Source organism: Anthonomus grandis, chromosome 4 (assembly GCF_022605725.1).
Source record: "Anthonomus grandis grandis chromosome 4, icAntGran1.3, whole genome shotgun sequence".
In the NCBI taxonomy this organism is placed as follows: Eukaryota; Metazoa; Arthropoda; class Insecta; order Coleoptera; family Curculionidae; genus Anthonomus; species Anthonomus grandis.
The window spans coordinates 16,848,216-16,872,044 of NC_065549.1; the positions used below are offsets into that span (position 1 = coordinate 16,848,216).

General features: G+C 30.9%; 1 protein-coding gene and 3 long non-coding RNA genes across 7 annotated transcripts in view; 2 read left to right on the forward strand and 2 right to left on the reverse strand.

Moving 5' to 3' along the window:
- The window catches only part of LOC126734915 (uncharacterized), a 401,529-nt gene that overhangs the window by 195,474 nt on the left and 182,226 nt on the right, over positions 1–23,829 (forward strand). The window contains exon 1 of one of the 4 annotated variants that reach the window (XM_050438753.1): positions 7,158–7,389. The exons of 2 other annotated variants lie outside the window; for them this stretch is intronic. Coding sequence is in view for 1 of the 2 variants with exons in the window: in XM_050438752.1 (XP_050294709.1) it covers positions 7,223–7,598 (376 nt within the window). In the remaining variant the exon portion in view is untranslated. Of the gene's footprint in view, positions 1–7,157; positions 7,599–23,829 lie in introns of those variants that run through there. One more of the 4 variants, XM_050438752.1, reaches the window with a different exon arrangement.
- On the reverse strand, positions 2,649–13,912 carry LOC126734920 (uncharacterized). Its single transcript, XR_007660207.1, has 4 exons — positions 13,756–13,912; positions 3,211–3,292; positions 3,085–3,156; positions 2,649–2,781 (listed from the first exon to the last, which is right to left on the reverse strand). It is a non-coding gene; the product is annotated as an uncharacterized LOC126734920 (long non-coding RNA).
- On the reverse strand, positions 9,743–12,759 carry LOC126734917 (uncharacterized). The gene is made up of 5 exons (XR_007660203.1): positions 12,501–12,759; positions 12,148–12,234; positions 11,946–12,062; positions 11,730–11,813; positions 9,743–11,657 (listed from the first exon to the last, which is right to left on the reverse strand). It is a non-coding gene; the product is annotated as an uncharacterized LOC126734917 (long non-coding RNA).
- Positions 16,058–16,882, forward strand: LOC126734918 (uncharacterized). The gene is made up of 2 exons (XR_007660204.1): positions 16,058–16,373; positions 16,448–16,882. It is a non-coding gene; the product is annotated as an uncharacterized LOC126734918 (long non-coding RNA).

Sequence of the window (23,829 nt, forward strand, 5' to 3'; positions counted from 1 at the left end):
CTCTAATTGTATACAAACCTTTTAAAGATCCACTGTATATGGATATAATAAATAATCTTATATTTGTTACTTGCTACTAGTTATCATAATTTATCTTTCTTTAATTTCATTTAAAGTAGATACAACTAAAAGCCTACATTTCAACATGTTTCTGAAACTGAGTTTCTACAAATGAATATTTCTTGACTTCCAAAAGGTTTAATCAAAGGGCTGGAAACGTTTTCCACCCCTTAAAGATTATATGCGCTCTCTTAAGACCCTTTGAAGCCGCCCTTTAATCCTTAAACCGTATTATGTTTGAACAAGTAGGAGATACATATGACCTGCCAGTTAAAACTTGAGGTGGGTTATCCTATAAAATTATGATAGTTATGTGAATTGTTAAGCGAATTCCGGTTAGAATTAGTAAAGGCGGAAGTAAGGTAGGGAAGTAATAATATTTAATGAATAAGTGGTTAAAAAATTCTAACTTATTTATTAGTCACAAAATCTATTTTATCTTTTTTTTTTGCAAAGACAACATATAACGGCAACTTTACCTCAAACAAATACAATTAAAATTATATAATGTACAATATACCATACAAGTGGTCACCTTAAAGTTATACTGCGGTATGTGCATTAAATCTAATTTTTGAAAAAACGAAAAACAAATTACTATTTTTCATAAATCCTTTGGTGCTAAAGATAGATTTTTAAGACATTTAGATGAGTTAGGTTTCAATGCAACTTATTAGGACGCATAAACAAAACTTGAAAAAATAAAGTTTTGTGCTAAATTATTAGGCATGAAAAAGAAACATACCACTTTGACATATTAATAAAAAAAATTATTTCATAATTTTATGTAACTAAAAAAATAATCTTAACACTTAGTTTTTATGAAAGTAAAAACGAGATTCTTAGAAATACCTCTAATAAAGCAAACTTAAAACCAAAGAAAAATTATTTTGGAAATATTGCGGTATAAAAAGCTTGGTCATATTCGGGCATCCATCTATACATACTTTTAATAGCTTGTATTTTATTTTGGGGAATGGATTTGTTACAAGATATACGTAATAGAATGAGTAATAGAGTGGAAGTAATAGATTTTTTTAGAATCAGATCTATATAGTCGACTCTCACGAATACAAACTTTCTCCCAATTTGTCATTGCGTAATTAGTTTTATATTCGACTTCAAATTGAGATTTTGTGAATTTTAAGGCAACGACCTGGCTAAAAGGAACAGATTCGTAATTGTATAGAGAAGCAAATGCTTCATAATCCTTAGAATCAGCTTCCTTCAATTGTATAATTTTATACGGTTTCTTAGCATTCACTTTTAATAGATTCGCAACAAAGATAAAGGTGAATAATATTCAGTTTTTTTTAATACCCTTTCTATGCAACTATGTACCGAATTAATTTCTTAGTTGCATGAATGACCTGGAGTAGAGAGTTTCATGGTTATGGATATAATATGTGGATGCTCGTTTATGAAAATAGAAATTGCAGCTGACATTAGAGAGTTCCTATTTTGCGGAACGCAGCTATCACTCCATAAAACCAAAGTACTTAAACCTGGATTATCCGCAAAAACCGCCTCCAAAATTTTCATTTAAGCACTTGCCAAATCATTTCCAGATCTTCCCATGAGGCCTTCATGCCACAAGGAGCAGTATATTTGCTTGGAAGATGATAAAAGTGCAGTCAGGTTATAGACATTTAGTTTGCTTTTGTAATAAAAATTGCTTACTTCCGCATGAGGACAGCTCAGAACATTCTGCAAGTCAAAGAATAAAAATGTTGTATTTGTATCTCTGTCATTTTTCTTCTCGTTGCGACATGCATTTTTTTTAGAAGAAGTTTCTCGTAGCTAATTTTTTTCTTTTTTGTCAACGCATTATTTTGTATTTGCATTTTAACTTCCTCGCAGAGATCGCAACGGCCTTTTTTAGGCACGTGAAAATATAGATTATACTCATTGTAAAACACGTTTCGGTAAAACGATTCTTTTACTGGGTTTTTTCCTGATGATCTACAGACTTCTGTGTATGTACAGGTTGTACATTTTTTTTATGTTTAGAGAGGAATCTAAATATTTTCGTTTGGTGTTTGCTCGGCAGTAATGCGATTCTACGTTATGGAAAGATTCAATATACATTTTTACAAAACTTAGGTCATCTTCAGAAATTCTAAACTTAGTATGTTTGCCGTGGGCAGGATGCTCCGGTATATTTATAGCGTCTTTTTTTAAATGTGCTGTATACACTGGAGCTTGACTTATAGATAACGTGCCCAGGAAATATGTCTTAAAAACTTGAATGGTTTGTCCGCGAATCTCAAAATAATAGCTAAAAGTGTGCTTTCTTCTGCTGTTTTCATTTATTTTATTTTTTCGGTGGCGCTCAACATTGCATCGTTTTGTAGAAGCCAATAAAAACATTCTCTTTTCTTCTTAATTTAGAGTATAGTATCGATTAAAAATATTCTGCCTCTCATTTTCGGAAATCAGCACTTAAACATTTAAAAACACATTTATTTTGACAGTCCTTTGTAGTTTTAATCCGCTTTGCTGGACAACATGTTACATTTCCACGGATTTGGATTTCGCTGCCTTTTTCTTGATTGTCGTTGTAAGTCAGAACTAGAGCTATTTTTAGTCACAGTCTCAGCTGAAATGTGTTCAACGCCTTCAAATAATTCATAATCACTGGACTCTTCACTGCTGGAATTTGATGGTATGTAAGGCCCATCTTTGTCAGAGTCATAGTCCAAAATCTCTGGAAGTGCATTTCTAAAAATTAAATTAAAAGTTTAAAATTTAAATATAAATTTGAAACTTTACTTAAACTTTACCTACATATTACTTGAAATACATCTGAAGACGTGTAAAGTTATTAATAAATCAAAATAAAATATGGACTTAACCTCAGGTAAAAATATAATTCTAACCCTATATTTATCCTTTTTTTAAGTAAAAAACCTTAGTAAAATTGGTTGACTTCTTAGACACATACTAACTCAATTTAATTTACCGGTTTGTTAAAGTTTGTAACAATTAGTTTTCCAATATGTTAAAAAAAAATTTAAATCTTACCCTGCAATCATCTTGTTTGAAAAACCATAATTGTCCTGTTTATGCCTCCTGTTACTGTTCAAAAGTTTTCTTCTAAAAAGAAATAAGCGTATATAAAACAATATAGTTTTTTAAATTAAGCCTTACTTTAAATCTGCAAGTGCTTCATTTTTCGAATCATCAGACTCAACTTGATTATCAGTGTCCATTTTGTTATAAGAACTGTAATCTGTAAACAGGAACTGATAAAAATTAAGAAAGGCAGTTACGAAACTAACCTCACTTTTGCGTTTTAGTAATCTAGCGCTCGTAAAACCTTTTTTAACACACTTATAGTTGAATAAACACTTTAAGACATTTTTTATAAAATTTTAGTTTTATATAAGTATAAGTTTTATAAAAAAACACTAATTATAACTAATATTTTATCACTCATAATAGCACCATGTTGAGACGAATTTTCTCATATTAATAAGTAACATAATAATTGTATGAGCATGTTTACATTGAGTATTCAATGTCTGTGCTATAACAAAGTTGTATGTGTGACATACAATTTTATTATTGAGAAGCATTAAATATTATTAGGGTTAAGATAGTGTAAGTACCACATACCACTATGCAACCGTCCAAGCGTATTATTTCTTGCTTACAACTTTGTAATTTTGGTTGCATACCTCAACACTTGTGAGATACAACATTGTTATTCTACAGAAAGCTAGTTTAACCGACATACAACTTTGTAGCGCTAATATCTAAGAAATGAAAAAATGCGATATACAACAGTATAACTCTGAGGTCACGAAGTGACTGAATTAAAACCTCAATAGTGTGCGTATGGTTACGGTACTTGGCGAGTATATATAATGGCGAAGTAGCATACGCATTGTTCCATAGAAAATACTGATACCTATTTATTATTTAATTATATATATTTGTACCTATATTAATTTATTGAATAATTGGATGGCAGGGTCTTAAATTGATTAATTAGATTATTGCATTGGTAGAAATAGCAAAGCGATACATACCTTTATCCCCTTTGCTGATAGTACCATGGTTTCTTTTGCGGCTAGTAAGGATCTTTCAAGAATTCTAGGAGAACCATTCTATGAAACATTCTACTGACATTCAGGATAACAATTTACAAACTTGAAATGGCCTAAATTTAATATTAGGGCCTAAAAAACCTTAATAAAACCCGCTGAAACAGTTTTTAATATATATATATATATATATATATATATATATATATATATATATATATATATATTAAATATATATATATATATATATATATATATTAGAGATATATATATATATATATATATATATATCTATAATAAAACTGTTTGAGGAACAAAAAAAGGCATATTATCTCATCCCTAACAAAAAAAACAAGCAATTATTTTATTCAAAGGAAAGCAGCATTTGATACCCTTTCTAGCTATTTTCAATATTGGCAATTAAGGAGGGTTCATGCAAAAGCAGACATGTCCATTTTAAACACAAATTACTTTTTTCAGTATTTTGTAATCTTTGGTCTAAAAGAAGACATGTTCTGCAAATATCTAAATTCAAAAGTACGGAGTTCAAGCAAAACAAAACATAGCACAATGAACTGTAAAACTAAACAAAACAAGACAAATCCCATTTTATATTTTGCTTAGGTTTATGTTTTTTCTTCAAAACAAGTCAACAAGTCAATATATTCCCACAGGATTTAAATGAGTTTAATATTTTCTACATTACCGGGTTTATTAGTCAGGTGATTTATTTATTTGATCGTATAAGATTTGTTTATTTTCGTCAGAAAGCGATAAGTAACCGTATTTAGGCATGTGCGCGATTTAATTGGTATTATACCAGTTCTTTCGCTTTGAAACCATATAACAAAACTATTTACCTATTCTAAAAGGAGGGCGCAAATATAAAGGATTAGAAAGAATACCAATAGAAAACACAATTTCGTCGTCTTTAAACACTTTTAGAGAAGCAGTTTAGTAATGCGGACATTTAATGGCCGAACCTTCCAAAATTGAAAATTTTTATAAATATTTTAGAAGAAGGTTTGAGGAAGAGGGAATTTGAAGAAGAGGAAATCGAGGAAAATTGCAATGCTGATGAAGCATGTGAGAGTGTGAAAAATGACAATGAAGTATCTAAAAATAAGTTTTTTTTATCTGATGGAAGTTTGATAAATTAAAGAAAATAAAAAAATAATTTGTTTCATTAGCCCAACCCAACTAAGCCCCTATGTATTCAGACAAAACCAGATATATATGAGAAATTGTTATTTTTTAGTAAAAATTAAATTAAATTAAGTACGCTTTTGAAACTCTTATATCTTAATGCATGGGGTTACCGTTTCAGTAACGTTACATTAGTATGGTAAACACCTTCTTTATCCCCAAGTTAGAAAGAAGCCGTATTGGCCGTCCGTTTGTGGTTTTAGCAAGATAGAGCCACGGCACACACCGCCAGGGCATCCATGGCCGTTCTTCGTCCTTTGTTTGCCAACCATTTAATTTCAAGATTCGGTGACGTTTTATGACCGCCTCGGTCCCCGGACATTGGTGATTTATTTTTATGGGGGACCTCAAATCCCTAAGTTGTGAAAAACAAAATATTGTTCTTCACAACTGAAAATCTATTCGAGTATTATTAAATGATATATCTTTGTGTATGCTGGACTACCAATACATTTTTGCTAAAACTAATGATTTTATGATTATTTCAAAAACATCCTATTCCTCCGCCGCACCCTGTATAAGTAACTTACCTTTTTTAATTAAACTTTTGAAAACACAGTTTTTGGTCTTTTTCTCAAAAACGCAAAAAATGGACATGCCTTCTTTTGCATGAACACTCCTAAATAATTTAAATATAGGACCAAGAATTAACCCTTGGGTTGCCTATACTACCAGTCACATTTATGCAATTCTGACAGTGTCAACCAAAAGGCTGTTGTACACATATTTCTCCTGATGGATCCGTTATGTTTACCGAGGGTTCTTACAGCCCAATGAATAATTTAGCCTAAAAAAATCTATGTCATTGGACAAACTGGTGGTATTGCCCAGATATTTGAACTTAGCATAACATTGAGCGCCTCTGTCGAAGGAGTACGGAATCCCTACCTTAGCTCGTCATCCAGCCCAACGAATCAACGAGAGTCACAAGGAGGTCGCCAAGAGACCCCCTGATTTCTCCCTGGGATCGGTGGGATACGGCGACAATTCTGTTGCGTATTAACGAGAGAGCAGGGCAACCGCGAAGGGTTATGCCACGGTTTGAAAGACCCTTAGCATAGTACTCTCGGGAGTATATACTCCGATAATGTAGTTTGAAGTTTAGTTACGAGCATTATCTGAATACCCAGACACCTAGACAAGCTGAGCCAGCTATTATCCTTCGCCAATTCTTCTTGAGACAGGAATTGCTGTAGCAGAATTACAATCTCTTAAGAGTCTCTTGTCTCAGTGTTCGAACGGCACGTTCAATTTATAACACTAGAACTTTAATGTCGGTTCTGCTGTCCACATGTTGAGGCATGCTTTCCAGTGACCACATTTTCTGTCTGCATTTTAAAACATTCAATTTGAGTTTTCAAGTTTTTTTGGAGCCGTTTGTGTAACAGATAGTCCAGATTCCTTCCGCTACTCTCTGCCTGCTACTTGCGTCACGAACCTCTTATAGTCGATTGATTTCTGAGAGAGATCGGAGAATCCCTACAGCATCTACGGCCCACCGATTTTAAAATCAGGAATAATATGCCATAATACATCATATCAAACGCTTATCATATAAAATATTATATGTATACGTAAAATCACATGGAAGCTTTATTTATATGCAAAGTATTGAGGCTGATCTTTTGTTACCTTATTTTGGTAGTTGTTTTTTTTTTGCTAGAGAAAGCACATTTTAGGATAGTAAGTAAGATTAGTCTATACAAAGTAAAAAAATGCTTATGCTAAATAATAAAAATGGAAACTTTGAGAGCTCCTATCTGTGTTTTTAGTGATAGCAAACTAAGGAACTTCAGTTCAAGTAATATCATCATTCCAATTAAGTTATTTAGGTTATATAAACCTATCAAATCCAGTTTATTCTGTCAAACTTGTGAAATAAAATACGAAATAAAATTTAAGTGAAAATGAATATTACCCTAAACTTAGCGAGCACTCTCTGCTGGGAAATCGTCGCCAGAGAAAACATAAAACTGCCAACTTTCGAGACGACAATTTCATTCAAGATTTTGCTTGATTCTATATACGATTTGCGGCCTCAATATTTGGATACGAATATGCGACTGTACTGGAGGTATGCGCGAGATAGTTTTTTGGAAATCACCGATTATTTTTCTTTCGCTGCTTTTTTAAACTTAATGGTGGAACCGGAGCTTTTTTTGATGCTGGCAGATGCCGATAAGGTCTATCAAAATACAGAAGAGTATTTGCGTATTTTAGATCTGATGGACCTAAAGAAAGTTAAAGAGAAAGAAAGGAATAAGTATGAGTTAAGAAATGAAGGTAATTTATCATAAAACAAGAATTTAGTAGTACAAGAAGTATAGAAAGAATACTTTATTATTAGATGCTATTTTATTTTGATTAAATATTAGATATACAGAGTATTTCATAAATCAAATTTTAGTAGTTATTATAAAATATGGTTTGAAATACTATTGGGTTAAGGGATTAATAAAATAAAAGTCCAATCCTATTCAAACTTGCCAATGATTCGAAAAATAGATTTAAAAAGAACATTTAAACAGTGAAATAATTTTTTCACTGTGATAAATTATATTTTAGTAGGTATTGTATTATAACTAGAAATATTTCTTTAGACACGGTTGTAAATGTACAGCAAGTATTTGTCGGTCATCTGAGGTTATGCAGAGTTATGCTGAGGTTATGGAGAGCTGTTCATGATTGATGTTTCAAAATAAATTTTAACAATATAGAATGTAGTTTATAATTTTTTAATTGTATAGAAGTCCATATTTTGTAGGAGAATGAGTATATATAGGTTTCTAAATGGGGAAGTATTATTTCCAAAAAAAAAAAAGTGCATATAGATCATTTAGTTAAATGTATTATGCATTTCGGTTGTGTAAACAGCCATCATTTTAGATACTAAAATAAAATAAAGCTATAATATATAAGCTATATAATTTAAAACAATTATAATTATAAATTTAAAATTTATTAATTAAATTTATAATTTAAAACAATTTTAAAAGGGGCTCATTCGTTGTAACAATACAGGTTTAGAACTTACCAGAGCATCACAAAAAACATATACGTTAAATAAATAAAATTCATTATTATATATTATTATTATATATTATATATTATATATTATTCATTATTAATAATATTCAACATTACGTTAACGGTAAATTTAATATTTTGTTTAATACAAATGTTAAATTTTTTTAGATAAAAGAGTAAAAAATAATAAAGGTAAAAGTTATTTTCTAGTGCTAATTGAATTAAAAAAACGTAAACTGTCGAACTTAGTTTGGCCTCAATGGCCTATTATCTGGCCCTATTTATCTCAAAAGCCTCTAGCAAGTCCAATTTTAATCCTTTTTCGCAAACCGTTAGCGTATCGTTAATTTTATTGAGTTTTATTTGTTTAACGTATGTATATATTTTTTGTGATATTCTGGTAAATTCTAAGCCTGTATTGTTACAACGAATAAGCCCCTTTTAAAATTGTTTTAAATTACCTGTATTTCATTTTAGTATCTGATAATGGCTGTTTACACAGCCGAAATGCATAATACATTTAACTAAATGATCTGCATGTATTTTTTTTTTTTGAAGATAACGACTTTCCCATTTAGAAATCTATTTATTTTTTGTTGTAATAGGTGTTATATATGAAGGGGTTGATGGATAAAGGTGTTAACTGATAAAAAGTTAATTTTAGAGGAGAGCCAGGTAAAGTTTTTTGGTTGGAAGTTTTTCAAATGAAACTTTTAAGATAAAATTTTTACCGCAATCTATAGAATTTTTTACATCAATTTCTAGTTTATAACATGCATCTCATTTTTTTTTTTTTTTAAACTGATTTATTTTGAAAAAACTGTAATTAGCACCTTTATTCATTAAAAAAAAATAAACTGAAATTCTCATATTATGGATAAGGGAGCTAAGTAGCAGTAAGTTGGTAAACTATTATGATATAATCGTTTAAAACAACGATTTATTAAATACTTACACTTTATGGTAGAAGGTAGAGTCCACCAAAGCCAGGAAGGGGACAATGACAGTTGACGAGATGCGTGAAATAAAGCATCTGAAAGCAGTGTCGAGCGGATTTTTTTTGACAAAATACAAAAATATAATAAACACTTATGCCTACGCTCCTGAGTGAGTATAGGCTTGCCGGGCTCTCGATGCTTAGCAACGACGTTTACAGTTTTTGCACCTTTGGCGGCCGCCATTTATTGTACACTTCTGACTTTGGAACGACTCTATGCATTATGTATTAAAAAGTATAATACACAAAGTGAGTTTTTGAAAACATCTTTTCGGACTTAAAAACTGACGTTTGCACTTGATAACGGTTGGAGATACTTACCAACCGAAACGTCGTGTTACATTAAATAAATAAGACAATGCAAGTCCGACAAGATGTTTTCACTATACCATTGTCTACCACCTTCAAAAAACAGTGAGTTTTTATTAAGATAATAACTGCTTACAAATTAATATGTAACTACAAATCCAAGAATAAAAAACAGTAGTAGTTAGTAAGTAGTTAGGTAGTGCTCAAGTAGTTCTTCTTTTCTTATTCTTATTATCTTCAGGATTTTCCACTGTAATAAACTGTTCATAGAACCATCTATAACTTTCTGGAATATATGGCAGCTGAGTTATGAGGTTGTCCAACTTTTCTTTAGATATGTTGCCTGTTTTTTCTTACATGATGGGTAATTTTGGAATTGATGGCGTGAAATTGCGTTTTAAAATATTTACCTTCTTAAATAGTTCATCTGGATTATAAGAGGTTTTGTACATATAAAAACCAAACCTTTCGATTTTAATCCATTTAATGTCATCCCTGAAATGTATCTTTTCATTGTCTGTGTTTTTTTTCTATTAATCAACTGAAGCATGTTAGAAAGTTCTTTAGTATTTCCAAATTGATGCTGCATATCAAATACGGCAGCATTTTTTACGCTTGCTTCTTTTATAATATTGCGATATTGCTCTGGAGTAAATATAGTTTCATGCTTTCTAATTTTTTTGTCAATTCTACCAAAGTCTCGGTCTGGATCTAGGTACGAATGACCTACTTCAGGAAATTTGTGTTCAATAACACTAAATTTATTTTTTAATATTAAGTATTGATAGAAACAGATAATGTTAAAATTTTTATTTTGGCCACTGCATGAATCTGACCAAATATTGAGGTGGTCAATACCGTGCAAAAAATCGGAAGATACCTCAATCAAATAGTAGAGACAGCTTGTAATTTCACTGCTTCCCGTGCTTGCAATATTTTCTGTCCATGTTAACATAAATGGTCTTTCTTCTCTGGAAATTATCGCGTGTACTCCAGAGTTATAAAACCAGAGCTGCCTTAAATAAAATGCCTTTGAAGTCGTTAACTTCGGAAGAGGCATAGTTTGCAGAATATCTATGGTCATCTAGCACATGTTGCTATTTAAAAATGTGTTGCTCTTATCTTTTTTTTGAGCCTCAAACCCTGCTTTATAAAACATTTTATGTATTTCGTCACCTTCGCCAGAATCACATTTCGAACATGTGTCACTTTTTGGGTTCCCAAAACCTTTAAAAAAATTAAATTATGTAAGAAATATTTTTCTATACGTACTTTCTTTAACATGATGAGTCTTGGTCACACAACTTAACAACACGTGTCTTTATCAGCACAACTGGCAGTATATAGAGAAAACATCTTTTTTAATGTAAGTATTGGAGACAGGTATCTTCTATTAGGATTTTTGTTTCTTGAATAATGCGATTCATCGGAAGGAAATTTTTTTATATGATCTATAATATATTAGCGAACTTCATCAGTAATTTTATGGGGTCTGATGCTATGTTTTCCTTGCATATCAGGACTTGGAAGTGTTTTTCCAAGTTTCAGTTGTTTTTGCAGAAGTTCTATTTTTTTTCTTCCTATTTGAAAAAGTTGACAAAAAACAACTTTGCAAATAAATATCTGCTTTCCATCTATTGTGATAAAATATTTAAAGGAGCGCATTCTGCTTTTAGTTGTATTTATTTTTTTGCGTTTTATAGTGTGTGGTATGATACTTCTAAATAGGAAAGCATTTTTAGTATTTATATCCATGCCGTAGAATTTTTTAAATATTACACTGCATTTGCTTTGGCATTTGCATAGGTTTTCTCTTCTTACGCTTTTTGCGCAAATTTTATAACCTTTTTGGCCCATATATTTTTCGCCTTTACATCTGGCTATGGCAGCAGCCTTTCTTTTCCATTTTTCGGGATTTCTGCTCCTTCTTCTCGATTTCTTCTTAGAACGGTCGTCCTCTATTTCAGGACTGATAACTTCAACATTTTCACCTGTTTCTTCAACGTTAACTAAAAAAAAAACAAAAAATTATTACAGATACTATAGTCAACGTTAATATAATACAAGTAAAAAATACATACCACCTACAGTTTCCCCCAGGACGTCATCATCTGACGAATGTGAACTCTGCTGTTTTTTATTTTTGATTCGCTTTTTATTTTGAACTAAAAAAATATCAGAATTTATAAACATGCAAACCTATCATCAACCAAAAACAGTATCAAAACGCATACGAAAAAATTTAAATACTAGTTAAATGCAAAAAATTAGTAAAACCCTTAACACCATCAACCTACCTAGTGTAGTGAGTGGGAGATTATCATCTGAACTATCTGTCTCATAAGAACTATCACTGTCTGTGCTTGGCTTATATTCATCTGAGGAGCGTAAAAAATCTGCATTACTACCATTACCTAGAAAAGATATTATATTACCAAAACGTAATATATTTTTAGCTATGCTTTTAAGAAAGTACGAGTACAATAAAATTCTACTTACTTTTTGATCAAAAATAGTTAATCTCATCTTCTGATGAGCTAAGTGTCTCCGTAAGGGTATCTTCCTGAGTTGAGGGATAATCAGGAGCTAAAAATCAAATTCTACAGGAAAAACTGAAAAGAATCAAAATTTTGCGTATCTCAGCATAAACTAGTTTAAATTATATTATTGAATAGAAAAGATATTTTAATCAGAATAGTCTATTTATAGTCTTATTATGCCCCTAAAAAACAAGAGAAAAAAAGGCAATGTACATAACCTCATTCAACTTGGACATCCTAATATAATAAATACTTACTATAATTTACTTACTGTACTTACTGAATTATATTCATATATACTAATTTACTTACCGTGTGTATCTTCTAAAGGCCTCCCAATATCTTCAGTATAATTTTCAATTTCAATTTGGGATAGAGTTCCCACTCACATTTGAAACCCTCGCCGAACTGCAAAATGCTTTGTTATTATAAATTTGTTTTATTGACATTAATGCCAAATCGACGATATGCTTTCCTCGCGACATGCTGTGTACAAATAATATAAAAACTTATAAAAATATTGCACTCTTTCCTCTACGTAAAAACACATAAAATCTGACATCACTTTTTAGGTTAGGATCAATTTACAGTGAATAAAGGTGTTAAGTGACATGAATTTAAAGTTTTTTAGTGGATAAAGGTGTTAAATGATCTTAACACCTTTATTCACAGGAGATCATTCTTTTTGAGGCAGTTAACACCTTTATCCACTGGTTATCTCGAAAATAGTGAAAGTTGGCAGCACAGAAGTTCATAAAATAGGTGTGAAAGGACTTTATCAGCTCTATCCACTAAAAAAGTAGATTTTTCGAAAAATGTTACTTAACACCTTTATCCATCAACCCCTTCATATATGTTATATTCATAGATGCTTATCAATGAATATACACCTAATTTACGATTCATTGAAATCCATATTTTCTTATTTATGAATTCAATGTGGTTCGGATACTGAGTTTTTGATCTTCGTATTTTTAATATCATAAGACATTATTTTTAGGTATAGAGAATACTATTATAAGGAAGAGAGCATTTTGACCTAACTGTTATACCTCCTGTAGGTGCCACTACTAATAAATTGGTGTTATCAACATTTCATTATTATTCGAGACTTCAAACTCAAGTTATTAAAGTTAACATACAAAGTAAAGGTCCTGAAGTAAGAGTCCTGACCTTGATAGTACTGTGTAAGAAAACATGTGTGAGAAAAATAAGACTACCTATTCTGATAAATGACAACTATTTATATAAGATTCCGTAGAGGAAACCTATAGCTTATAATAAGACTACTTTTGCTTGTGAAGCAAAAAGGAATAATTTAGACTGTCAAATGCCTTCAACAATTCTAGAAAAGAGAAGAATTCAGAAATCGTTCATAAAACCCAGGAGAACACCATCTTTAAATTCCATGAATGTGATACATCAAGAAAGAAAACGAAATTAAGAGCTTCAAATTATCATAAATAATTTTGCGGCACATCTGTCACCTAATAAATCAATGTATAGGATAAAGATCTTATGCAAAAATTTTGCCTAAGTAAATCTATGTACAAAAGTGCTTACATACGTGCTATTTTATTTTTTGGACACACTGATTATTGTTGTCACTTGCGCGTTTTTTGCAATAAAAATGTTCTATACAGGGTACCTCAAATAGAAACTGTACATCCTGTATTTTATAACGTTTTACAATTCGATGATAATGACTCTAAATACTTTTTGTATAGCAAATCATGTGCCTAACGTCAATGGTTTGTCAAATATGACGTAAACCGGCCCAGACACGGTGAAGCAAAACTGTCACATTTGCATGAAGAGCCAATGCACGCGCGCAAATTTGATCGTGTGTATAACAAAACTGACATATCTGGCACGGCATGCGGCTCTCTAGCTGAGTTGTGACTCTCTAACTTAGTGAATACATAGACAGAAATAAAAAAGAAGATGCTTACCAGGTGCTGGTCAATGTTTGGAAGCAAATAAACCAAATGCAAGCACGGACGTCGTAAAAAAAAAGATTCATTCAATGAGAAGCTGCTTCCGTAAGGAATATAAAAAAGCTATGGACTCCAAAAGATCTGGCACAGGTAGTGAGAATATATATACTCCTACGTTATGGTACTGAGTTACTATTGTTCCTCAAAGATGAAGAAATCCCTAGGACTAACGTATAAACTGACGAACATGACTTCTTGACTAGGCTAGAGGTAAGTAAATAAAAAAAATAAATAACGGCGAGTAATCTGTAAGACGTAAGTAATATGAATTACTCCTAATGAAAATTATTTTTACCGAACGAAACTGACAGCGACAATGGAGATGAAACTGATATCCGAAGCCCTTCTACTACTCTAGATATGCCACCAGCTTCTTCATCTTCTGCCTCTGTGTCAACGAGGTCTTCTTCGGTTAAATCACGGGGAAAAAATAAAAGAAAAATGGACGATGACAGTATTCTGCAATTCGTGGGAGATAAACTTCAACATTCATGAACGGAAGATTGATATTGTCGGAAAAAACGTAGCAGAAAAATTACGAAAATTAGACCCCACCATGCGCATTTTTGCTGAAAAAATAATAAATGAGGCATAGCTGGGGACATTAAATAGAAATGCTTATCTCTTCATTCTTCAACCACCTCAACTTTCTTATCAAGGGAATACTCAGTCGAATCTGACCGAACTAACAGCCAGAGAATATTTTTCAAATTTTCCTAATAATAATAAGTTATTATTTTTAGATTACATAGACAAAATGTATTTGTAAGTCTTTAAATAAAAAAAAACACAAAAAAATATATTCTGTTTATATTTCATTTAGATGTACGGCCTTTACATGGTTGCATAAGAACATACTATTTATTATAAAAGTGGCTTATTTATTAGGCTTATATACTACGAGTATTATGCTTGGTACGTAATACGATCATGCTGCCAAGCTACAATGCCTTCATTATTAAAGCACCTTAAAAACTGTTTTTGAATGCTTTTAGCCTTCTGAGTTTCATGACGATTAGAACCAGGTAATTTTTAAGCCATCTAGTTCAGAATATTCACCTGTACCTAAAGAGATTGACGTACCTAAATATGAGTCAGATTTTGATCGCAATAAGTTATGGAGGATACAACATGCCAATACAACTTTTTCTACTTTTTGGAGTTTTAGATTAATTTCAGTATGAAAAATACGAAATCGTGAAGCAATTATTCCAAACGTACATTCTACAGTATTTCTGGCACGAGCAGTCGGTAATTAAATTTTTTTTTCGTTAATTTCATTCTTTTTGACCAAAAGGTTTTAAAAAATTAGGGCGTAAAGCAAAAGCTTCATCCCCGATAAAAACAAAAGGTAAACACGTCTCCGTACCAGATACCTGTCTTTCATCTGGTATGGCTAAACATTTATTGATTAACTTTTTAAAAAATTGTATGTTTTCTATAACACCACCATCCGAAATCCTGCCGTTGGTACCAATATTTACCAGTATGAACTCACAATTGCTACTTATAATGCTTAACAAAACCATGCTATAAAATCCTTTATAATTATAAAAAATGATCCACTTTTCGCCGGCGGTACAATCCTGCCATGCTTTCCATCTACTGAGCCAAGCAATGCGGAAACTGACATTTTTGTTGAAACGTATCCGCTACCTTCATCCACTCTGCTTCAGTTGTAGGAAACTGAAAGAATGAAATTTTCAATACATGTGCGTTCAATAATAATAAAATGTATCTTACCTTAAGATAATCCTTGCTAAGAACTTGACATATCGCTTTGCATACATCAGGGATAATTTTATCTAAATACTGAGGTGATATTAATGTAGAAAATTTTAAATTTTCTCATTTTTTCAGCCAGTCTTTCACCCATTTTGTTCTTTTTCGTTGTCTTTTCCTCTTTATCACTATTGCAACAACAGTAGCCATCATGTATACATCATTTCGCTGAATTACGCTCATATTCAAATTGATCACACCATCCACTGTTAAAACTGACACTGCACTGACAAGTAAATCTGAACCGTGTATTTCAAAAATCATTTCACATTTGCTCTTTTCTGAATTTATTCTAGTTTTATTGCAACTAATGTTCCAACCAATGCATCCCTTGCAATGAAAATTTTGGTTACAGGGTGTCTGAACTATGATGCCAACATTAGTTTTTTATTTGATTTCTTAGAAAGTAAGTAGACCTTATTATTTTCATAGTGGGGGACCTTCTCTGGTATAATTTCTTGATACAACTTTTCCTAACAGATAGACTGGATGAAAAGGACTGATTGAGTGGCTACCAGGGTCACCGGATATAGCCCGATTAGATTTTTTTATGGAGCTATTTGAAGTCCACAGTTTATGTGAATAGACCAAATAATGTTGATGATTTAAGGCGAAGAAATCGATAAGAAATTAAACTAATCGATCTGCAAGTAATTGAAAATGTGCAATTAGAAGATATTTACCAATTTCAAAAATGCATTGAAGTAAATGAACAACAAATTGAACATTAGTTGCAATGAATATTGTATAAATTTTTTATTTTTTAATGTCGTATGTTTCATTAGGCTATTACGTCAAATTTGACAAACCGCTTACTTTAGGCATGGTATGCTATATAAAAGTATTCAGAATATTTCCTAGAATTGTAAAATATCATGATATACAAGGAGTTTTATTAAAAAAAATTATTGCTGACGCTATAGTTTCTACTTGAGGTTTTCTGCATATCAAATGTTTATTCCGAAAACTAAGTGACAATGCTAATCGACGTGTTCGAAAAATAAAAGAACAAAAAACACCTGAATTTTAAATGAATTTATTTGTTTTCATCTTGAATGCATTGTATAATAAGCGTTACCGGTCATAAAAAACTAAATGTATTAGTTCTTTTCGATTATGCTAAGCGATGGATCCTAGGTATTGTCACATACTTGAACACGTGAAGAAGTTATTTACTTGGCTTCTACGGTAATCTTTGTATGTATTCTATTTTCCAGATGCTTTCCTAACTTGTCTTCATTATTATTACTGCGTTAATACCCAGATTTAGATATAATTCTATCTAGAGGAGGCCCAGCAAATTTCGACCCTGAAAATTAATTAGTGATGTCAAAAAAACACCAGATAATCCCATTCCCAAGTTATTATTAAACATCCTGAAATTAAACATCTAAATCAAATAACCCGATCACCCTTCTGTAAAAAAGCAGGAAATATATTTTAAACTATTTAAGACTATGTTGTGTGAAAGTTTTATGTTATCGCAACTTAAATCTTGTAATACAATTTATGGTATAGCTGTATTTTTCTAATAAAATAATATATTATAATTATATAATAATAAAATAAATCATTAAAAGCAAGGTTCCTAGTTGCTTGGTTAGGAATTGATTTGTTTAGTAATTATCAAAAAAAAAAGGCAGTTCCTCAGAAAGTAAAAAATTTAATTGTGGAATATTATTAACTAATCGTATTATTATTATTATTATTATTATTATTATTATTATTATTATTATTATTATTATTATTATTATTATTATTATTATTATTATTATTATTATTATTATTATTATTATTATTATTATTATTATTATTATTATTATTATTATTATTATTATTATTATTATTATTATTATTATTATTATTATTATTATCTTGGATCTTATCTAAATAGTGTATATTTTCAAGTGGATTGGGTAAAAAAGTGAGGACATTAGTGGTGGGTCAACTGACAATCTTGATACTATTTTTCAACTTAAGGCATGCCCAACCGAAACATAAAATTAACCTAAAATAGAATTTTTAATGAATTCCAAAATTCATCCTTTTTGGAAAATTCCATAGAGATTATTAAGTTTAGTCTTTAATAATGTTAGACTCTACAAATATTCCTATTTTAAATTATCGTAGGGTAAGGACGGAGGCGAATTTTTGAAATATCGCATCTTTAATATAAAATTATAATCTGTGCTGCTATTCAGAATAATCTTTTAAAAAGTTATCGAAAACAACAACAACATAATTAAATTAAAAACATTAAAAGTGATTAAGCTTATTATTTTAAATTGCAAAAAAAAATAGACTTTAATACAAAATCCAATAAGAATATGATTTTAATTTAAAAAAATGATGGTTTTTGGGTTAAAACGATGAAGTCATCAATCATTACAAAGTTAGCAAGAGAAAATTAAATAACACGCTATTGGAAAAACTCTTTTTCTTCTATTCACTAATTAAAATCATCCACACGTAGAAATAAAATTAGAATTATAAATTAGAAGATTACTAGAATTAGAAAGATTACATTTCTTTATTGTTTGGCTAAGGATTTACACAGTAGAGAAAAACAATCATAAATTAGACAAAAACTGTCAACACAACCCAACTACCATAACGATCACCACTGTCTAATGCGTCACCGTATCCTATTACATCACCGATATGAATAATACTTTTAACCAAAGATATAACTTCTTTTTGACGTCACATCTTATAGGAGGTTGGAAATCATTAAGGCAATTCTCAGCTTATTAATAGTTGTTTTAGATATTTGATTTGATGTTAATCTAAGCCAATCTTTTAAGTTCTTCAGGCAAAATGTGTTCTTTTTTCCTTGATTCCTTTTTTCTTTAATTTTTTCCTTTATTATGTTTTGGAGTAGCACATATTTCAGTCTTCTTTCAACTTACTCAAAGTATTAGAATTTTTTATGTTTATTATTATTTTATTCTCTTTTTGAATTCTTAGTAAAAAATCAACGTTAGACACATTTCCTTGGACAATTTCCTTTTTGGTCATTATCATAAATTTAGTTTTTTCAAGTTTATTTTCAAAAAATGCGCTTCACATGCGTCGCTAAATCTCTGTACAAACGTTTGAAAATCTTTGAGATTTTCTATTTTAACGATTATATAATTGCATTTAAAACTTGCTCATTAATTGTAACTTCTTCCTTCCTATTACTTAGCACCTTTCAAAAGATTTTTTTACTGTATAGATTTAATAGTGTGTGAGTGACAGCACTAAGTAATAATTGTGCTCTATTTTCATTATTGCAGATATTTCTTTTATAAACTATAAGGATGATATCTTTTTGAAATATCATGGCAGTCATAAATGTTATGCATTTAATGAGCATAATGTATCATCTCTTCTTGTATTTCATTAAATTATCACACACAGTAGCTTTGAACAAGTGCAAGAAATCCAGATTATATAACTGCCATGAAGGCAAATATAGCAGATATTGTAAATTTATAGATAAATCCATGTTTTCAAAAAGTTTGTCATTAAAAGATGACAAGTTTTGGTAGCTTAAAAAGTATTTAAATATTTACCCTCGGCTATCATAAGCGTCTTTTTTTAAAAAAGTTTCTTTTCAAATGAAGCTCATTATGGAGGAAATATTTATATGTCTATTATTATTGGCTACATATGGAAGGTAAAACTAAGAGCATTTTGGTTGAGAGTAAAGAGCATTGAGAGAAAGTTTACATAAGAATAGGAGATCTTCAATAAGGCCATTTAGCAATTTAAATAGATACATTTCAGTAAAATTGGATCTACGTCTCTTAAGTCACTCCATATTTTAAATATTACATAACTCAATTGACGAGGGATTATTATTGTAATATTTGTTTTCTCTAAAGAATATGTAACGCACCATTTTGTTTCGAGTACACTATAAGTCATATTTGTGACATTCATAGTATAGTATGGGTTCCAAATTATGCAGGCATACTCTATTAACTTCTTATGTAGATATAGTAGAGCTGCCTGAAACACGTGGGATTCTCACGAAGTCTTAGTATTCACAAATGTGAATGCAAAGACTTCATGTTTGTGGCATAGTTGTATCGTTAATAATGTAGGTAGAACACCTCGTGCAAGAGTCTGATACATCGGCTTTTATTTATCTTAATAGTTAATTGCACAAGTAAAATTTTATATGTATGTTTTTATTTTTTGTATGGTAAATAATAAATAATAATAAACTTTTATTTAATATAACGATGAAGTTAAACCAATAACAATTATTATTATCGATTATTAAAAAAATAAATTTATCATACTTAGAATTTAATTAAATCAACAGCAGTATCTAAAATATTTTCAATTTATTTTCCCATCAAGCCTATCTGGTTAAACATTAAACCTATTGTTAGTAAATTCGAGTCCAAAGAAATTGCAATAAATAATTGTAAATGTTTAACTCAGAAGATCGAAAATAGATCCGAAAAAAAGAGAGAACAGAACTCTTAATATCTTACTAAGTGTAGAAAAATAAAATAAAATAACTTTTTTAAAAATAATAGAGAATTTCATAAAAACATCAATTAATCAAATGTTCAAAGAACCCCCCATTAACAGCTAAACAATATCTTAACCGATCATAAAATTCATTTCTAATGTTGCTAAGTTGATATTGGAAAATTTTATTACATTCTAACGAAATAGCATTTTGTAACTGGTTTAGATTCTCAAATTTTACACTTTTATAAGTCACGCTTTTTAAATGACCCCACAAAAAGAAGTCATTTGGTGAAAGATCAGGTGACCTGGCTGGCCAAAGTATCCGGTACCGTGGACCAATAATATTGCCGTTAAAAGCATTTTCCAAGCACTCTCTAACCATACGGGCATTATGGGCCGGGCAACCATCCATTTGGTACCAGATTATTTGATCTTCCTAAACAACTTTTTCCAAGGCGGGTCCAATTTGATTTTAAAATAAGTCCAAATAGGTTTCAGCTGTTAAGTTATAGTCCATTAAAAATGGTCCAATGATATGGTGTCCGATAATTCTCACGAATACATGTTTTTTGGGAATATTGTGTCCGTATATGTTCATTTTCTTAGCTCTAATACCGGCAATTCTGAACATTTGGTTCATTGTTGAGGGTAAATGTACATTCATCGGTAAAACAAATATTTCTTAAAAAATTCCTATCATTATTTGCTCTTTCCATCATTTCAAAACAAAATGCCATTTTTCGTTTTTCATCTCCTTCCTGCAGCTCTTGATGTTTTTCGAATTTATACGAATAATATTTGTGTTTTTTTAAAGCGCGCAACACCATTGTATGATGTTTATTTACCTCTTGCCCAAGAACCCTTGTACTAACCATCTTGTTTTCCTCCACACTCAGTAGAATATTAAGATCTCTGTTCTCTCTTTCTTCGGCTTTATTTTTGATATCCTGAGTTGAACATTTACAATTATTTATTACGGTACCGTTGGACTCGAACTTATTGACAATACGTTTAATAGTTGAAATGGACGGAATGGCCTGGTGGGGAAATAAACTGAAAACATTTCAAATACTGCTCTAAAACTATTTCCCGCATAATGGTTATTTTACTTAATTATGGCTATTTTTTCGTCGATTGAATAATTCATACATAAGAGTGTTGTCTAAAAAATTTGTTGAAAAAAACACTTTAAGATTTTTTATTAAAAAATGCTTTCTATTCTGTGGAAGAGCTTGTGAGAGTTGTTTTTCGCTCATCATGATTCAGTAATATAATTGAGGGGGTCAGAAGCCAAGGGGTCCAAGTACCAAAACCTAAAAATTGAGAAATTTCAATTTTAAATATTTTTACTTATTAAAAAATCTAGAACCCTAAAATGCATGAGTTATGTATTGCAAATTTTTTGTTTTGCTTATACTTATAATTTAGGATGGATTTTGAAAATGTTTGGGCTTTATTTTATTCACAGGGCCATACTATGGTACACGGGTGTTGTAACAATTTTGAAAAAATGCTACATAATCATTTATTTTTGTAGATAGGTAACTCGATAGGTAATAAAAATTCTCAAATAAAAGAATAGACTTTAATAAAAATAGTTACAGAAGGTTTTGTATTAATATTAATCATCATCCGATTCAACCATGTCACCGAGAGTATAATCTTCATTGTTTCGCCCGTTTGTTTGATGGCCTGCATTTAACGTCTGTCCTGGATTCAACGACTTATAGAAATTATGGTGTGTTGGTGGTATGTGGATGGTAGAAGCTGCATCAAGTTATTGAATTTTGCTAATTTTATTTTTGGAGGATTGTCATATAGAGCAGGTAGAAGAATTTTTGAAGGTCTACCACGCAAGGCAGTTTTTTAGAAAGATTCATTTCTTCAAAAGGAAAATCACTATTATAAACTTCTTTATAAAAAAGTTTTATTGGATACTTTTTTTTGAAATGTAGCCATTGCATTTTACTTATTCCTGTAAGATTTGATTTCAGGATGCTGTCCATGGGAGATATAGATTTAAAATCCTCAGGCTGCATTTTTACTACAATAAATTTTCTACTGACTCCTGCTATAAATTTAACCCAATCATCTGGAGTTAAAACGTGAGTTAGCCGTCTCTTTGCTTTTTCAATAATGGCATAATCTTAATCGCATTCCATAAAGGAATGTCCCGAAACCAAAAAACGGTGGTCAACACTTTCGATATGTGTAAATTGCACAATATACATCCAAAATTTTATTATGTTCTTGTTCTTGTTTTGACCACCACAGTTATCACTGAATGTATCGATGTGGGTCACTGTTTTTGGCAAACTTTCAATTTACTTCAGCAAACATGACATGACTTCTTGAGAACCTTTCGACCCTTCACCTTCATGTCACATGTACATATTACCAATTCCGGATGATAAATCGTGGATTCCTAGATTGTAAGTCCATAGCTGGCGCAAATAATATACTTTGCTGCATGTCAAATGCGGAGTGGGTAAGGTTTTTTGTAGATCAAAACAAATAGCACGTTTTTCTAAACACTGTCTTGCTGACTCCTCGGCGGCGTTTTTAAAATTTTTGGCTGCTTCAGCTTGACGTAGATGATAATCATGTTCTCTGGCAACGCGGAAGCCCTCTTCAGATTCTGGATCACAAGAATTTTTCTAAGTAATGAACGTGTCACACTTTGTACATGTGTCTGAATATGGTCGGTGAAAAGCTAAGCTGAAATGGGTATTAAAAATGTCGCGGTATTTGCTCAGCTTTAATGGTCGGGCTTCTTTTTCGTGACAAAATTCTTTGTATAGCTTGTACATTTTTGTTACATTTAACTCGGGAGACAAATACTTGCGATTCGGATTGTCTTTTGTAGTATAATGACTCACAAATTTTGGGATTGAGTTTATATGCTGTTTTGCTTAAAGTTTAAAGACTCATCGTCTATTTTATTACTAGGGACATTTCTTCCCCTTTGATCCATTTGGACGACTCCAGACTCCTTCTTTTTCTTTGTGACGTTATAAAACCGTTTGCGGCTAATATCTAGAGTTCTCAGAAAAAACTCTTTGCATACACGTTTATTTTGAAGTTTATCACAGTGCTAATACTCTTTTGTCTGGTGATTTTTAGACGGTGCATTTTTGGAGTATTATTTTGTATGCATGATGCAATAAAGGTGCTCTGTAGATCCCAGCCATTAGTTTTGTTTCCAAGATTCCCATAATCAGTAAAAATGGTGTTTCTAACTTCCTCCGTAAAATTTTTTGTACACTTATATCTGCATGTATGGTCATAAGCCTTAACAGATTTTGCATGATGTAGTTCACCCTTGCGACCAACGTATTCCTGGCCACTGTTTCTTCGAATTTTTAAACAATTTCTTTTCCATGTCGCAG